The 18,258-nt window shown below is 37.2% G+C and overlaps 1 protein-coding gene and 1 non-coding gene across 6 annotated transcripts in view; one reads left to right on the forward strand and one right to left on the reverse strand.

Annotated features, from left to right (window-relative positions):
- Positions 1-18,258, reverse strand: part of IFT81 (intraflagellar transport 81) — a 219,413-nt gene that overhangs the window by 33,454 nt on the left and 167,701 nt on the right. For 4 of the 5 annotated variants that reach the window (XM_032876326.1, XM_032876324.1, XM_032876323.1 and 1 more), the window contains 5 exons: positions 14,138-14,224; positions 13,039-13,110; positions 12,870-12,955; positions 7,766-7,811; positions 1,610-1,753 (listed from right to left, as the gene is read on the reverse strand). In XM_032876326.1, coding sequence (XP_032732217.1) covers positions 1,610-1,753; positions 7,766-7,811; positions 12,870-12,955; positions 13,039-13,110; positions 14,138-14,224 — 435 coding nt within the window. Of the gene's footprint in view, positions 1-1,030; positions 1,211-1,609; positions 1,754-7,765; positions 7,812-12,869; positions 12,956-13,038; positions 13,111-14,137; positions 14,225-18,258 lie in introns of those variants that run through there. The other variant, XM_032876325.1, reaches the window with a different exon arrangement.
- On the forward strand, positions 15,527-15,629 carry LOC116878727. Its single transcript, XR_004384874.1, has one exon. It is a non-coding gene; the product is annotated as a U6 spliceosomal RNA (small nuclear RNA).

Below are 18,258 nucleotides of genomic sequence, written 5' to 3' on the forward strand. Positions count from 1 at the left end.
TGCCCAAATAAGAGGCTAAGTAAGCTAAGAACCAGACTGAAACCACATAATAATAATAATATTAAAAGTCTTCTTTTTTTCTTGAAATTTATTAAAAGAAAGTTTCTTTCCACACTTTCTTGGTAAGTTCTTCTTTGCTCTGATGGAGCTAATCTTTTCTTGCCATAGCTTCTAGAGTTACCAATACTCTCCCTGTTGGTAAGTTTATCCAATTACCAAGGAAGAAGCTTTCAAACAAAAAGTAAGAGTAGAACACACTTGGAAACAAAAAGATCCAAAGTCATAATCAAGTTCGCATGTTTTGCATGGGGTAGAAACAACTTTCTTCACTGAAATGTTCTTTGCCTCTCACTGCCATCCTCAGGATAGCTACCGAGAATTACTAACCCAAGGTGGACATGCTAATGATTTGAAATCTGAGTTTTTTAAATCTAAAGAGAAGACATTTTTTTAAAGAATTTTTTTTTCTTTTAAATTTTAGAGAGAGAGAGAAAGAGAAAGCAAGGACAGGGTAGAGGAGTGTACAGAGAGGAAGTTCCAAGAGGACTGTGCTGAGCGTGGAGCCTGATGCGGGGCTTGATCTCAGGACCCTGAGATCATGACCTGAGCTGAAACCAAGAGTCAGATACTTAATCAACTGCACCATCTAGACACCCTTAAAGGAAGACATTTTAAAAAGTATAATGAAACTGAAATGAAGTACAAGGTAGCATATGAATTTAGTATCTTTCTTTAAGGAATAATAAAAGAAATCTTCAAGTACCCTGTCCAAATGAAGCAGAAATCAGAAGCACTTTGGATGCTTGAATTTCACTTGGAATCCTACTGTAGCTTTTTACCACATGATAATTTCTATATTCTATGACTACTTTTTATATTTAAAATAAAAGTCCTCAAGATCTAAATACTATATTAGGTTTTGGGTGAAAATAAGTGATAATCCTCAAATTTAATACAATATTATAACATGAATAGTTAAAAAAAACAGTTTGACAAACCAAATAATTCAAAAATAAATAGTCATCATACATACGTACATCAAGTTTTATTTGCCTTTAAATAATTCAGACAGAACAAATATGTTATTCAAAATAGCAAATTTTCTTGAATTTTACAGAAGAAAGAGAAACTGAATTGAAACTGTAGGAATTGCTGAACTTCAGATAAATGTTTCTTCAAAACAAGAGATATTAGTTCCTAAAAGATTCCTCTAAAGTTAAAAAAAAGATTAAGAACATTAAGCCATCGGGTTATTACATTTTTAAAAAACTACATGCTTCTTAATGGACATATGTTTACATTTACAGAGAGTAAATTTAGTCTCCTGTCTCATAAAACTCCTAAGATACTGCTAATCTCTAAACTAAGCGAAACAATAAAAGCCATTTTTTATATTAAAAAACTTTAAAACCTAAATCTACCTTAACATTACCTTCCAAGGCAACTGAATAGGAATGGTTAATCTGAAACCAGAATGTTGTACAAATCACTTTCCAGAAAAGAAATAAATTACGGGATTATGCTTATATCTAGTAGTATCAACTAAAACCCCACATGATGGCACACAGATTCAGAGCACCAGCCGGTCTTCCCCGCCCTCCTGAATTACCTGACCCATGGGAGTTTGGCTTTGTTGTTTCAGAAAGCACTGTTTCTTACATTCCATCAACTGTTCAAAATCACGCCACATTTTCGCTTGTTTCATATTTGGACCATGACTTTCTCGTACAGCTTTTTGTTTTTCTCGGAGTTTCTACCATAAAAAAAAAAAATCAAGAATGATTAAATCTCAGTTGCAGGGATTTACTTCTATTGCTATCATCAGAAGAACATGGTCTGCTTTTTGTACATCTAATGAGTAACAGTGAACTAAACCAGTTCTTCTGAGATGTATGAAAGCTAAGATGATAAAAGTTAAACTGATGAAAGATGCAGGAAGCTTGAAGTTAAAAAGAATAGAAAAATATAAAAGAACGGGAGGGGAAAATAAAGGGAATCAGGAAAATGGAACAGTATCATGGTATGGGAAAAAGAATGCAGATTTTGCAGTCAGAAGACTTTTGTTTCAAACTTGGCTTTGTCACGAGCTGTAAGACAATTTCTCTGGACCTCACTTCTCTCAATTGTCAATTAAGGGTAATAAAAGGGGATAATTATATAAAATTATCTGCCTTATAAGATTATTGTAATTATTTTTAAAGATTTTATTTATTTATTTGAGAGAGAGAACATGAGCAAGAGAGTGAGAGAAAGCATGAGCAGGAGGGTAAGGCAGAAGGAGAAGCAGACTCCCTGCTGAGTAGGGCACCTGACTCAGGGCTCCATCCCAGGACCTGGGGATCATAACCTGAGCTGAAGGCAGTTGCTTAACCAACTGAGCCACCCAGGGGCCCCATAGGTTATTTTTTCACATGACATAATAGATCTGGAAATACTTGATAAACTACCATATGTTATACATTGTTATTATTATTAAATAGCATATTCTTTCCTGAATCTTTGTGTGCACTATGTGGACCCAAATAAATAAAATTGTATGCATATATTCTTCAGGAAGGTGGTTTTGTGATTTTTAAAAAAGTACACTATTAAATAAGCCATATCCTTATCAGAGTTGTTTTTATTTTTATTTATTTTTAAGTAGGCTCCATGCCCAGCGTGGGGCTTGAACTCACAACTCTGAGATTCAGAGTCTCATGCTCTACCAACCAAGTCAGCCAGGTGCCCCCAGAATTACTTTTGTTACTAATAGCCTACGTGATTCCATCTGTCAAAACTGTTCTACTCACAGACTCTAAAATTATAAACAGGAATAAGAAAATGTCTCATTGAATTATAAAAATATACTTTGGTCCTGTATTAGGGCAAATTCAGAAAGGGTGACTGAAAAGAGGCATAGCAGAAAGTCAGAGATAATGAGAGGAAGGAAGAAAGAGGGAAAGGAAGGCAGGCGGGTAGTCAGGGGAAAACAAAGATGATGAGAGTACACACATCAGGAAACACAGTGTGACAGAAATGTACACAGTAACACTGAGTGTGAGAAATCACCAAGGACAGAAAAATAAGCAAAGACACGGAAGCAGGTCACACAGAAATGTCCCCATCCTTTCCTCTATTGTATACGGTTCATCTAATAGTTGACCTAAGGACACAGATGAGAAGGCTCGTCCTTGGTACTTGCCCAAATAAGAGGCTAAACTAAGCTTAGGACCGGATTCAAAACTGCCCTCCTCAGCCATGGCTAATGAAGGCAAAGTTAACAGCAAACAGCAACAGGAAACAATGCAGAATTAAGAAAATACGGGTGCCTGGGTGGCTCAGTTGGTTAAGCCTCTGCCTTCCGCTTAGGTCATGATCTCAGGGTCCTGGGATGGAGTCCTGCATCGGGCTCTCTGCTCAGCGGGGAGCCTGCTTCCCCACCCCAACCCCGTCTCTGCCTGCCTCTCTGCCTACTTGTGATCTCTGTCAAATAAATAAAATCTTTAAAAAATATAGAATTTAGGGGTGACTGCGTGGCTCAGTCAGTTAAGTGCTTGCCTTCAGCCCAGGTCATGATCCCAGGGTCCTACTGATTGAGCCCCCATGTAGGGGCTCCCTGCTTATCAGGGATTCTGCTTCTGCCCCTTCCCCTTGCTTGTGCTTGCGCCCAGGCTTTCTTTCTCTCAAAAACAAATAAAATATTAAACAAAAAGAAAATAGAATTTAAATGTAACTAGCAAAGTTTTGACACAATACCTGAATGCAAATACATCTATTTAAGTCTGTGTTACAAGAAAAAAAAAAAAAAAAAGAGTAAGAAAGGCAAACCAAGAAACAGACTCTGAACTGTAGAGAACAAACTGGTGGTTACCAGAAGGGAGGGGGGTGGGACGATGGGCCAAATAGTTGATGCAGAGTAAGGAGGGCACTTGTGAAGAGCATGGGTGTTGTATGGAAGTGTTGAATCACTACTGTCCACCTGAAACTAATATTACACCGTATGTTAACTAACTGGAATTTAAACACAAACTTAAAAACAGGGACGCCTGGGTGGCTCAGTTGGTTAAGCGTCTGCCTTCAGCTCAGGTCATGATCCCAGGGTTCTGGGAGAAGCGTGCTTCTCCCTCTTGCTCTCCCTTTTTTCACTGCTTGTGCTCCCTCTCTTGCTGTGTCTCTCTCTGTCAAATAAGCGAAATCTTAAAAAAAAAAAACCTTAAAAATAAATTATCTTAAAACATTTTTATCTTCATGAACTAAAACAAAAGTAGTAATACAGATCCAGAATTTTAAGAGTTCTTAGAATGATTTTAAGATTAAGGTACTAATTAGCTATAAATTTTCTTATACTACTGGAATAATTTCCTTGTCAAAAATCCCAACAACCTATAAGTTATTTAAAGAAACTGAAGACTGCATGTGGGCACTGTGTCAGCAATATTGAATTTAATGTGCTTCATAACTGTGTGTGTTTGAAACCTTTAACTTTTTGTATACAACCGCCTTAGTATATAATTTATTTTTAATTTTAAAAGTTTTTAATTTATTAATTAATTTTTAATTAATTTAATTTTAATTTTAACTGTGACTTGATACAGATTTATTTTGTTGATAGTTACAGTGTAGAAGAATACTTGTCACAGATTTCAGGGTTCTTTTAAGGGGATGTGATATAGTGGGGGTGAAGAGAGTTGTAACCTTCAGCACAGTACTCCACAGTACTTAGGAAAGCAAATTCTAGTGTATGGTAGTGTGAACTGCAGCACTATAGGCTGGTTTAATTCCAGAAAGCAGGTTGGCCTGAGGAGGTCTATGGATGTCCAGTCTATGCTGGTTTGGAAGACTTAGGCCATCATCACTTTTAAAGGCTAGGTTTGGTGTTTTCCTTAAAAATTTAGATCTACTCTATCTCACTGGTATGTGGAATTAAATAAAACAGCGGATCATAGGGGAAGAGAGGAAAAAATAAAATATGAAACCAGAGAGGGAGACAAAACCATAAGAGACTTCCCGCCCCCACCCCCCCACTCCCCCCCCACCCCCTCCCCGGCCAAGAGACTCATAATCATGGGAAACAAACTGAGGGTTGCTGGAAGGGAGAGGTAGGGGGATGGGGTAATTGGGTGTTGAACATTAAGGAGGGCACATGATGTAATCAGCACTGAGTGTTATATAAGACTGATGAATCACTGACCTCCACCTCTGAAACCAATAATATACTATATGTTAATTGATTTTAATTTTAAAAAATGAAAAAAAAAATGAAAGAGCATTTGGAAAGAAAAAAAATTAGATCTACTCTAGGAATGAGAGGATTGAGGAACTTTGTTTCTTAAATGATACAGACTGACGATTGGGGGATGAGCTGATCAATGTCTCCTTTTGCTGAAATATACTTGTCAGAGTGCTGTTACCTTTTTGCAAAGACCCTGCAATAGAACACCACCCTGGAAGGTGAAAGAATAATCTTTATTTAGATTTAGCAACTACATTTGGGTCTTTAAAAGGATTCAGATTTGATAAATATTTCTCTACACAAAGCATCCATCCACATACTTTTCAAAATAAAATAGAGAAATGTTTTCATATGAAAAAATACATTACCTAACATATGAAATGTTTAGAGGAAAGCAAATTATTGACAATCATACTAAATCCTAAAACCCAAAAATCTCTATGAATGTTTACAACTTGATTCAAATATGTGTTTTCAAGCATGAACTCAGTTCTTTTTTTCGAGTATGGCATGTCATCCCATAAAGGGAAGAGGGTGCACAGAACATACAATTTCTCTACTAGAATGGAGGAAATCAGCTTTAAGGTTTTCTTTCTTTCTTTCTTTCTTTCTTTCTTTCTTTCTTTCTTTCTTTCTTTCTTTCTTAATTTTACTTATTTATTTATTTATTGACTTACTTACTTAGTTATTTGAGAGAGAGTGAGGGAGAGAGAGCACAAGGAAGGGGAAGGGTGGCGGGAGGGGGGAGGAGTAGGCTCTCTGCTGAGCAGGGAACCCAATGTGGGGCTTGATCCCAGTACCCTGGGATCATGACCTGACCTGAAGGCAGATACTTAACTGACTGGTCATGAGTGTAATTACTGAAGTTGGGTGATGGTTACACATGAATTCATTACATTATTTACTTATATAAGCTTGAAATTTTCTATACTAAATGTCTTTATACATTATTTAGTTTTTAAGAGTCTTTTTCAAACACTTTATGAAAGTGTGCTTAATAATGATGCCATTGTTGGGCACCTGCTCAGCAGGGAGTCTGCTTCTCCCTCTCGATCTCTCTCCCAAAAAAGTAAATAAAATCTTTGAAAAAAAAAGTCATGCCATTGTTTTCCATACCATTTTTTCCCTGAAGTTTAACTTTAGAATATTACTTACAGGTTTATGGGAGCTATTACAGCACGTATGTAAAAGCATACATACATACATGTATGTTTTTAATAATAATTCAAATTAGAAAATGTAAATAAAGGGGCTCTTGGGTGGCACAGTTGGTTGAGCAACTGACTCTTAGTTTTGCTCAGGCTGTGATCTCAGGGTCATGTGATTGAGCCCCACATCAGGCTCTGTACTCAGCATAGAGTCTGTTTTAAGATTCTTTCTCCCTCTCTCGCTGTGCCTCCCCCACAAAAAAATAAAACTTAAAAAAAAAAAAGGGAGGAGTGTTTGCGTGGTTGGTTGGGCACCCAGCTGTTGATTTCAGCTCAAGTCGTGATCTCAGGGTTATGAGCTTCAGCCCCACATTGGGCTCCATGCTGAATGTGGAGCATGCTTAAAATTCTCTCTCTCTCTCCCTCTCCCTCTGCCCCTCCCCCCCCATTTGCACTCTCTCTCAAAAAACATTTTTTTTTAAAAGATTTTATTTATTTATTTGACAGACAGAGATCACAAGTAGGCAGAGATGCAGGCAGAGAGAGAGAGAGGAGGAAACAGGCTCCCTGCTGAGCAGAGCGCCTGATGCGGAGCTCGATCCCAGGATCCTGGGATCATGACCCGAGCCGAAGGCAGAGGCTTTAACCCACTGAGCCACCCAGGTGCCCCTCAAGAAACATTAAAAAAAAAAAAGAAAATGTAAATAAGGACACTGGCCCTGAGTTGTTGATAAATTCAGATCTTTAAAAAAAAAAACAAAACCAATGACAGAACTGGTGTCTTTAAAATGACTGTCCAAATGCGTTGCTTTATGAAGCCAATTAAAATAATCAGTGAATTGGGTCACTGAAGCCCTGATGTTCAAGGTCTTTACTATCTACCACCTCTTCTACTAGGAATGGTTCAGAGAACTGAGAAAATAAGATTAATCACATAAGCATATGCCTGCTTTCGTGAGACTGGCAGGGAAGGTGCTGAATATGAAAAGGAAGGTTTTTTGATGAATCAATGCTTGTAAAGGTCATGGAACAGTGTCCAGTTAATAGTAATGAGCTTTGTGTTTATTAAATAAATGAACTTATACTTATCTAATAAAGAGATACCTGAGAATTATCTGAAAACTTGTAGTTCATTAAATGTGGCAGTTTTGTTTCTTATTCAGAAACTTCTCATAAACTCCTCCCTAAACAAAACTAGATTTTTCTTCAAAAATCCACGTCCCTTCACTTTTATATGCACACACACATAAATTTCTAAAGAAGAGTCTTCATCTTTGCAAGAGATTAAGATCCAATTTCCCTTTGAAAACTGTACTATAACCCTTTAAAAAGAATGACAATGTCAAAACCACACACTGAAAGCTTGAATTAGACACAATTAAAAAAATAAATAATACATTCTTACCTTTCCAAGGTTTTCCTGTTCAGCAATATTTTTTGTATACTGCTCCCTAGGGGATAAACATAATGATTTAGTTTCAATTTACCTCAGTTGATTTGATCATACAACTAAATTATAAATTAACTTATCAATCTAAATGTATTAGACAATATAGATAGGTTAGAGTACTGGAATCAGAATGAAAATCATTACACTCTCTTTCCCCATCTTTAGTCAGTTCTTCTAGTAAATAGTAATTTATGGGGAAAAACCCACAAACCACTGCATAAGAAATTAAGAGAACTAAAATATCAAGTACTATTTCTGGTTAATTTATACTTAAAACAATGGTAACATATTCTTGCTTAAGCCACATTTTATTTTTTTTTTAATTATTTTTTAAAGTTTTAATTTATTTAGGTAATCTCATCACCCAATGTGGGGCTCAAACTCACAACTCAGAGATAAAGAGTTGCATGCTTTTCTGAGTATGCCAGCCAGGCACCCTAGTCACACTTTGTTTTTGGAGAGGTTTGTAGAAAGGAGAAAGGAGAAACATTTTAAATAAACATTAAATAACATATAATCCTGCAATGTTACTTCTAGGCAGTCATCCTAAAGAAAAACTCTCAGAACTTTAGATAAACATAAAGACTATTTACTTCACTGTTGCTTTTAATGGTGAAGATCTGCAAACAAAGTTAGATGTCAATAGATGGGGAAATATTTAAATAAATTATGGCACATCCATTCAAAGGAATAATACAGAGTTATAAAAAGGAGGGAGTAGATCTATAAATACTGAAATAGAATTTTTAAAAAAAATTTTTAAAGATTTTTATTTATTTATTTGACAGATAGATCACAAGTAGGCAGAGAGGCAGGAAGAGAGAGAGGAGGAAGCAGGTTCCCTGCTGAGCAGAAAGCCTGACTCGGGGCTCGATCCCAGGACCCTGGGATCAGGGCCCAAGCCGAAGGCAGAGACTTTAACCCACTGAGCCACCCAGGTGCCCTGAAATAGAATTTTAGACATATAATTAAGAGAAAAACTGTATATGTAGTTTAACCTGATTTTTGTATGCATACACACATAAAATTTTCCCATGCACTTGTTAACACACACACATGCAAATGCATGGGAAAAGAATATGGAGTAATTATACACCAAAATATTTTTATTTTAAAAAATATTTTATTTACTTGAGAGAGATACAGAGTGCATGTGGGGGTAGGAGCAGACAGAGAGGGACGAGCAGACTCTCTGCTGAGCATGAAGCCCTGCGTGGGGCTTGATCTCACAACCCTGAGATCATGACCTGAGCCAAAATCAAGAGTCGGATGCTCAAATGACTGAACCACCCAGGTGCTCCTACATGAAAATATTAACAATAGGCATTTCTGAGGCATGGAATGTGGGCAACATTCAGTTTTTGTGTACTATACTTCATAATGGTTACTATTGTGTTTATAAGCATTTCTTTCATAAACTAAAAAACCTGTAATTTTCAAATAAAAATTAAAAAAACAAATAACATTGCACTGTTTTTAAACAAAAGTATAATTATACATATATATTATATTTTATGATTTAAAAATTTTTTTAAGTAGTCTCCACACACAATGTAGGGCTGAAACCTGTAACTCCAAGATCAAGACTCTTGCACTCTACCAACTGAACCAGCCAGGTGCCCCAAAAGTATAATTACATTGTAATACTCCACAAAACAAAAAGTGATATATAAAGTGTTAAGGACAAAGGTTGAAGCATGAGGACAAAGGGACCAATGACAAAGAAGATAAAAAAGACTTTAGACCTCAAATCTAGATAGAAAAAGACAGTGTTTCAGTATAAAGCTACATTGTAGTAAGTAAGAAGTAAAATAACACATAACTGGAAATCTAAGAACTCATAAACCACAAAGATATTCCAGCAGCTGAGAATTCATGCAAAAAGAGAGGTAAATGTGACTAGACTGGAGCGATGTGGGAATCAAAAGTACTCCTAGTCCTTGGGATGCCTGAGTGGCTCAGTTGATTACGCCCCTGACTCTTGATTTTGGCTGAAGTCATTACCTCGGGGTCCTGGGATCCAGCACTGCAAGGGTCCCCGTGCTCATGTGGAGTCTGCTTGAGACTTTCTCTCCCTCTCCCCCTCTCCCTGCCCCCACTCTCTCTCATATAAACCAATAAATATAAAAAAAAATACTCAAAGTCCTTATAGAGCTGAATTGAAGGCAGAATTTGGACATGGAAATGAGGGTAGAAGAGAATAAACACAATCTTGATGAAACTTTATTTTGACTTTAAAATTTATGAGACACTAAGTCAACCTGTTTAACTTTCTAGCTCTTCAGTGAAAAATAGCTAGGAGAATATAAATGATATATTCTTTAAAAAAAAAAATAAGTTCAGATAGATGTAGGTATGTATGTATTGGAGCGGGGGTGGGGAAGAGAGAGACTCTTAAGCAGGCTCCTGGGGCTTGATCTCACAACCCTGAGATCATGACCTGAGCCAAAATCAAGAGTCAGCAGCTTAACTCGCTGAGCAACCCAGACACCCCAAGTTTGGATAGCTTTAAATAATTCATTTATTACCCTAGAACTGCAAAATGTCCAAACTGTTTTAGAATTTCCATCTATATTTATTGGATTTTTTAAAAAGATTTTTATTTATTTGACAGACAGATCACAAGTAGGCAGAAAGGCAGGCAGAAAGGGTGGGGGAAAGCAGGCTCCCTCCTGAGCAGAGAGCCCGATGCGGGGCTCGATCTCAGGACCTCGAGATCATGACTTGAGCAGAAGGCAGAGGCTTAACCCACTGAGCTACCCAGGTGCCCTAGAATTTCCATCTGTATTTAATCAAGACATCTTAAGGCTCATGTTCTTTTACCATATAACGCTAATGTGTAATTTTAAAATTTATTTGATGAATTCATTCAAGAAATAATTATGGAGCACCTGTTATGTACCAAGCATGCCCTGGGGTTTCAGGAAGAAAACAAGACAGAGTCCTTGTCCTCTAGGAGTTCATACTATATAATTTCTAGAACACTGCTACATGCATTATATTTAACTTGATCTTCGGTGGTATAAATTGTTTTCCTTATTTTATAGGTGAAGAAATGATTTGCCCAAGGTCACAAAACTCAGAACTGGAGAAAACAGGCTAGAAAGAAATTTTATGAGTCCCTCTTTAGTACTTCAAAATAAAACATCCTGCCTCTTTAAATAAAAATTTGCAATCTTTCAAAGTCATGCTAATTCCTTATACCATTGGTCTTACTCGAAAGTATCATAAAAGTAGAAAATGGGATAATAATAAAAATATTGTGTCTATAATAATAATAATATTTTAAATACGTATCAATGAATTTAGAGTACAATTAACTCCATTTTATTCATAATATTCCTAGGTATTACTCTAGCCAGGGAAAAATATTTTTTCTATAGGAAAACAAAGTAATGGTAAAGGTTTATGATGATTTTTAAAATAATGAAGAAGAGTATCTGGCCAGAAAACCAATAGTTCAGGGGCAATATTACCTTCTTTACTACTTATACTGTAACTTTGGAAGAAATGGAAATTAATTTCTACAACTTTTTTTTTAAGGATAAATGTAATTTCTCACATTTGTAAAATATTACCACTGACCATACAGATTTATTTGAGCAAAGGTTACATTCAATGAAAGAATGTGAATAAGTACATTTAATATGTTTAATATATCAGAGTATTAGAAGAAAAATTGTTCTATTTATAGGACATGTTCAGTCTGGCTTGCATTCCAGTGCATTATATACTTAAAAAATTAGACTCTGCAACATTCCATTTATGAGATTTCCTTTTTGTAACATTAATGTAAATGCCACTAAAAATATCAAGTACAATCTAGAATAAATGTGAATCTTTGTTTTGAGCTCTTACTGGATGGTAAAAGTGAAACATCTGAATTATGGTAAGGGGCAAAGAAAGCTTATCTTATTCAATTACTGCATTTTGTCGTAGCTAGCAATTCAAACATAAATTCATTTTTTTCAGGCACCATTTGATTTATTATTGTATGCTGTAAGCTTGGATTACCAAAAAATCACCATATAAGGACTGGTGGTATTTACACACCCTTCCTTGTTTTGAAGGCTGGCACACTGCAAACGCACAGCTTCTAGCTGAAACACACACACATGACACAATGAGCAGGCAGATGACTAGAGTCCAGGCCATGTGGGACTTTAAAAATAGACCAATCTTAGTGCTTATAAAAAAGGAACCATGAAATTATATGTATTTCTGGGGAGGGGAGAATGGGGAGTTACTGTTTAATGATTACAAGAGTTTCTGATCGGAGTGAGGAAAAAGGGTTGGTATTATATATACTAGTGATTGCTGCACAACATTGTGAATGTAATCAATGCAATTGAATTATACACTTAAAACTGGTAAAAATGGCAAATTTTATGTTATATGGGGTTTTTATGCCATGATTAAAAAAAAAAAAAGTAAGCAAGCCAGCAAGAAAATTATGTGTATTTCTACTTAGTTAGTAGGGCTGGACTATCTGGAAGATGTTTAACAAGATTTAATCCTAAGCAATATCTTAGTATCTGCTTATTTAAGTACTTGCAATCTTAGTAGTTTAGCAACTCCATCTTGTTTATAAAACTTCTAAAGGTGACAGCCATAAAACAACGAAATCTTGCCATTTGTAACAACATAGATGGAGGTGGAGAGTATAACGCTAAGTGAAATAAGCCAGTCAGAGGAAGACAAATATCATTTGATTTCACTCATATGTGGAATTTAAGAAACAAATGAACAAAGGGAAAAAAAATAGAGAGAGAGAGAGACAAACCAAGAAACAGACTCTTAACTATAAAGAACACACGGACGGTTACCATAGGGGAAGCACGTGGGGGATGGGTGAAATAGGTAATGGGGATTAAGAGTATACCTATCATGACGAGCACTGAGTAATGTATAAAATTGTTGAATCACTGGATTGTATACCTGAAACTAAATGAACACTGTATATTAACTATTCCGGAATTTAAATAAAAAATTTAGTAAAAAAATCTTCTATAGGGGAAAACATGAAGTAACTCAATATAGAAACAACAAAATTACTTGCCTAATTGCCTTTCTTTTTTCTTGCTGATCAGAAGAGACATAGGCCTTCATCTCATCGGTAGCTCGACGAAGCTGTATTTCTAGGTTCTAAGTGGAAAGACCAAGTTTTTGGTTAAGTCCTTGATACAGAAAGATCTCAGAAAGTTTCTGGTCCATCTTCTTTGTTTTACCTTAATCATACAATTTGTGTAATGGTATCTACTTTCTTCTTGAAGACATTCTTCACGGAGTCCCCTGACTTCCTGCAATATATAATTTTAAATGGGCAACATTATTGAAAGAATAATAATCAAACACAGAGAGGATAACTTTAAATGTACAACAAAACACCATCAGTGTAATTTCTTCGTGATTACAACTTTGTTTACCATAACAGACTAGATTGCAATCTTTTCTAGAGACTATTCATATCACTCTAAACCCTACAGATTCAGTTATTCACTTATTAAGTACCTTCTGCGTGCCCAACTCTGTGCTAGGTGCTGGGGACACAGCAGTGAACGAGACTACAGATTCCTGCTCTCATTCAAATAGAGAAAACAGACATAAACAAGGAAACAGGTAATGAAGACAGTTTCAGATGGGTATAAATACTATGAAGAAAAGTCAGCAGTAGAAAGTGACAGGGTGACCAAATGGGCAACATCAGAGAGGGTGATCAGAGAAGACCTCTAGGAGGAAGTAACATTTAGGCTACCTGATGATAAAAAGGAGAGATTCAAAGCAAAGAGTTGGAAGCAGAGTGTCCCAGAGGGAGAAGAGCACAAACAAAAGCCAGGAGGTGAAAACAAGCTTGGCCTGTTTGATGTACAAGAAAGTGGCCAGCGTGGCTGCGGCCCCGTGGATGAGGAGCAGAGCACAGGGACATGAAGTTTAAGAGGCAGGTGGGCTTTGCAGACCATAGTTTGGAAGTTAGATTTCAAGTGCAAAGGGAAGACAGTGAAGGGTGGCCTAAGTTTTCTAGAAGTTTCTTTGGCTCTCTATGGAGGAAAAAACCTCAGGAAGGGGAGGGTGGAGGTGGGAGAGCAGGTCTGGGTTATTGTGGGAATCCAGGAGCTGCAATGATGAGGGCCTGGATTTTGGTGGGTGTGGTACAGAGAATTCAGTATGTACATATCAAGTCTGAAGAAATAAAAGATCTCTGGAGCTTAGGAGACTGGCTCAAGGGATGAGGGTCCAGATTTGGGAAACTTTTGATGTTGATGTAATGAAAACATTCATGCACAGGCAGTTTATGCTAAATTGTTAAGATAAAAACCATCTTCTTACCTGTTCTAATTTGGATCGATTGCTTTCGAGGCCTGCTGCACAGCTATCATACTGGGATTTCTTTTCATCACACTCCTGGGTTAGTTCCTAGTATGAAAGGATAAATGACTGAATAAGTGAAAAACAAAGGCCGAAAATGTGGCTCTGAAACAATGCATGCCCTTGTCGGTCTTGTAACTTAACTCTAAGCTTCTTGGCATACTTAAGAGTTATTTATATAACGATCAGACATTTGAGAATTATGACAGATGAAGGTGCTGATAAAAATAATAACTACCATGTATTGAGCTGGGTGCCAGGCTCTTTATTAGGAGCTGGGGATATAATGGTGAGCAAAACAGCCAAAATCCTTCCCCTAAAGTATGTTCAGACAAGTAAACAACTGTGATGGCAAATGTTAAGTGTTATAGGAGAATGTGGGGCTCTCACAGGCCCTACCCCAGACTTGGAGATCAGCAGGGACAGAGGAACTGATATCTAAGGTTAGGGATGAAGGGTTAGTACAAGAGTTAGGGAGAAGGTGAACAAGGGAGGAGAATGTTCAAGAAAAAAGAACACAATGTATGAAGTCTTGGGAGGCAGAAAGAAGAATTTAGGATGAACAAGTAGTTTATTATACTGGAGTATGTCTGGAAAGTGGGAGAAGACATTGAAGTCTTCGGCTGGGGCTGGGTCAGAAATTTGGAAACCACGGTAGGGCTTCTGAGCTTTACCTTTGGTAATAATTCAATCTCACCACAACACCCTGAGGTGGGTATTAATATCCTGACACCATGCTGGGAGTAGGTTCATAGAGGCCAAGTATCTTGCCAAAGATTATACGGCTGAAAAGGGGTGTCAGAATTTGAATTCAGACTGTTTGAGTTGTTTCAAACTTTCTTCTAATATAATATTTTGGATTAGATAACTTGAAAATCTTCTATTAATACTTAGAAATGTTAAAAATATCTGCAAATGCTTGATAAGGTGGAGCAAACATCTTTTCAAACCGAGAGCTGAAAGGAACTTCTCAAGGAAGTAAGAGGAATTACCAGGGCCAAAAACAAAGGGTGATACACTGAGCCTGCCCTTGGTGAAGGAAGCTCGGAGCAGGCAGTCTTGGTAATGGAGGGATTCTAATATTCAGGCAGGGCAGAAGACAGAGTGGAAAGTTAGAACTGAGAACCCCATAGAATCCAAGCTGTTTTTCAGCCTGAACGTAAAGGGTTAACACTAGGCCTGGACTGAAGCAAGCCAGCCTTAGATGACCTTGGTTTCACACAGTAGTTTCTGTGGGAACTGGGAACCTGCGAGTTAACATAAATGGGTAGTGCTGTGTGTGCTTCCTTTGTTGTGTGGGACTGCATCTGGTTTGGGGTGACAAGCACAGTAGAATAAAACTGGCGGGGGGCTCTATGCAGAGAACATATAATGAAACTGGAATGATACAGGAAGGTTAGCATGACTCCTGCACAAGGCTGACATGCAAATTCGTGAAGCATTCCATATTTAAAAAACAAAACGAAACTGGTGGGAGCTCTCTCCTGGGCCCAGACCTAGTTTGTGGTGACATGGTTAAATGTACTAAGAAAGTCAGAATCATCGGTAAACATGGGCTCTGCTACGGTGCCTCCCTCAGGAAACTGGTGAGGACGGAAATAAGCCAGCATGCCAAATACTTGTTCCTTCTGTGGCAAAACCAAGACAAAAAGAAAAGCGTTGGGGATCTGGCACCATGGTTCCCACAAGAAAACTGTAGTGGGTGGGGCCGGGACCGACAGCACTGCTTCTGGCTTCACAGGAGCGTCTGAAGGAATTGAAAGACCAGTAGAAGCTCCACCATTTGAAACACTGCTGACCTATGATAAATGGTTTAACTGAGGCATCAAAATTTCTTTGGTTTGTGGTTAAATTTGTTAATTAGATGTTCTGATTTTCATTGCATTAATCTTGCTTTCTCAAAAGAGGCTTGGAAATGAAAATCCTAATTTTTATTGGAAAAGGAAACTGATGGTAAAAAGGAGCTATGACTTTTCTGTATCAAAGGGACCTACGGATACCCGAGGCTCTCATGGGTGACAGTCATACACACCCTAAATGGTAGAAAGGGTAACAGAGGCTGTGGCTGCTGGGCTTCTCAATGACATGAAAACACCATAGTAGATGACAGCCTTTTTTTCCGTCTGTGAGTCTGAGGCTAAACTACTCAGTAAATGCACCTGTGCTGCTACAGAGGCAGCTGGAGGAAAGGGGCCTGTCCTCAGGCAGGTTTGGGTTTGACTTTACCCTTACCTACATGAACTGCTAAGCTGAGATATTAATTCAAAATTAGCTCTAAGCTTGTGATATTCCTAAAACACCCAGCACAGCCAACTGCAAAGCCACTCTGGAGGGACACACCCTCCATCCATCCCATGCTGGGATTCAAAAGACAAAACCGTACTAAAGATAAGCTTAGGATCCAAAAATATAAACATACATGGGAACAATCAATCTTTATGAATGAAGATGAGAAGATCTAAAGAAAAAAAGAAAAAAAAAAAAACACCAGCAGGTCACCACCTCCAGGAACTTTGGATAGTAGAAATAAACCCATTAAATAAATATGCTTGAGGGACGCCTGGGTGGTTCAGTAGGTTAAAGCCTCTGCCTTCGGCTCACATCCGGCTCCCTGTTTGGTGGGGATCCTGCTTCCTCCCCCACCCTGCCTGCCTCTCTGCCTACTTGTGATCTCTCTCTGTCAAATAAATAAATAAAATCTTTAAGAAGACAAACAAATATGCTTGAAATAAAGTTATAAAGCAGGAACTGAAAACAAAAGATTTTTAAAAGTACAGTGAGTAAAAAGAGAAAAACATGAAAAAAGTCATTGAAATAAAAAATTAAATGGCATAAACATAAGAATAGGCACAGCTCAGAAGATAAAAAGAGATGAAGAAATTATTTAAAATTCATTGCAGAGACACAAAAAGATAAAAATATGAAGTCAAAGTCCTGCAACAGGGGACAGATAGCCCCTGTTATCCCCATAGGGACGTGATAAGTATGCCAAACATGCATCTAATAGCAGTCTCTGGAGAACAGACTAAAAAGAACAGGGGAGAGAATATTTGAAGACATCATGTGGAATTTCCCTGGAATTAATGGAAGGCAAAAAGCACAGATTTCAGCACAGCAAATAAAACTAAATCTGTATTTAGATTGTGGTAGTGACTTTGGACAACACCAAAGACAAGGAAAAAAATAGTACAACGAATTATAGGGTAGATATTATCTTAAATGATAATTAAACTTATAGCAGAACTTTCAACACAAGAGAAACCAGAAAGCAATGAGCAAGCCATTATTTAAGGGAAAAAATGATGGTTTACTTATAGTAATGATTCTTTATGGAGAGAACTACTACAAGAAAACGAAACAAGGAAATTTGATCAGGAAGAAGAAAACAGAATCCAGAAGGAAAGATCAACATATAAGCAGCAACAGTGAGAACCGTTAAATATGTGGGTAAATCTAAACAGGAAATGACTGTATAAAATAGTAATTGTCAGTAATGACCACCATGCTGACTGCTTTTAGAGACAAACAAATAAAGTGGAAATAAATTACCAGAGGATAACAACACACATATAAGGCAGGAGAGGGTGTTAAACCATTCCAAGGTCCCTGTATTGTTTGGGAGATGCTGATTAAATTTAGATTGTTAAGTCAGGAAGATAGATGTTAAAAATTTAAGAGTAAACAATATCAGAATAGAAGATATAAAAGGAAATAAAGGGAATAAAGAAGCTAAAAAGAAACGGTGGTGCGATGAAGAGCAGGAAAGAAGCGGCACAGTAAACAGGATGCACAAAATAGAAATAAATCCCAATGTATCAATAATAGAAGTAAATGTAAATGGGATTAAATTCCCCAGTTCAAAAGACAGAGTCTCAAACTGAATGAAGAATCCACCCACACAAGATCCAGCTATATGCCATTTATGAGACAAGTGACAAAAGTAAGGGCATAGAAACCCGAAAGAAAACAGAAATAAAAAGATATACCAAGCAATCTTAATTATAAAAAGCTGGTGTACTTATGTTAATCGCAGACAAAATAAAAATCTAAGACCAAAAGCATTAGCAGGACTAAACAGAGTA

Source organism: Lontra canadensis, unplaced genomic scaffold, assembly GCF_010015895.1.
Source record: "Lontra canadensis isolate GAN:19392208 unplaced genomic scaffold, GSC_riverotter_1.0 scaffold58, whole genome shotgun sequence".
NCBI lineage: Eukaryota > Metazoa > Chordata > Mammalia > Carnivora > Mustelidae > Lontra > Lontra canadensis.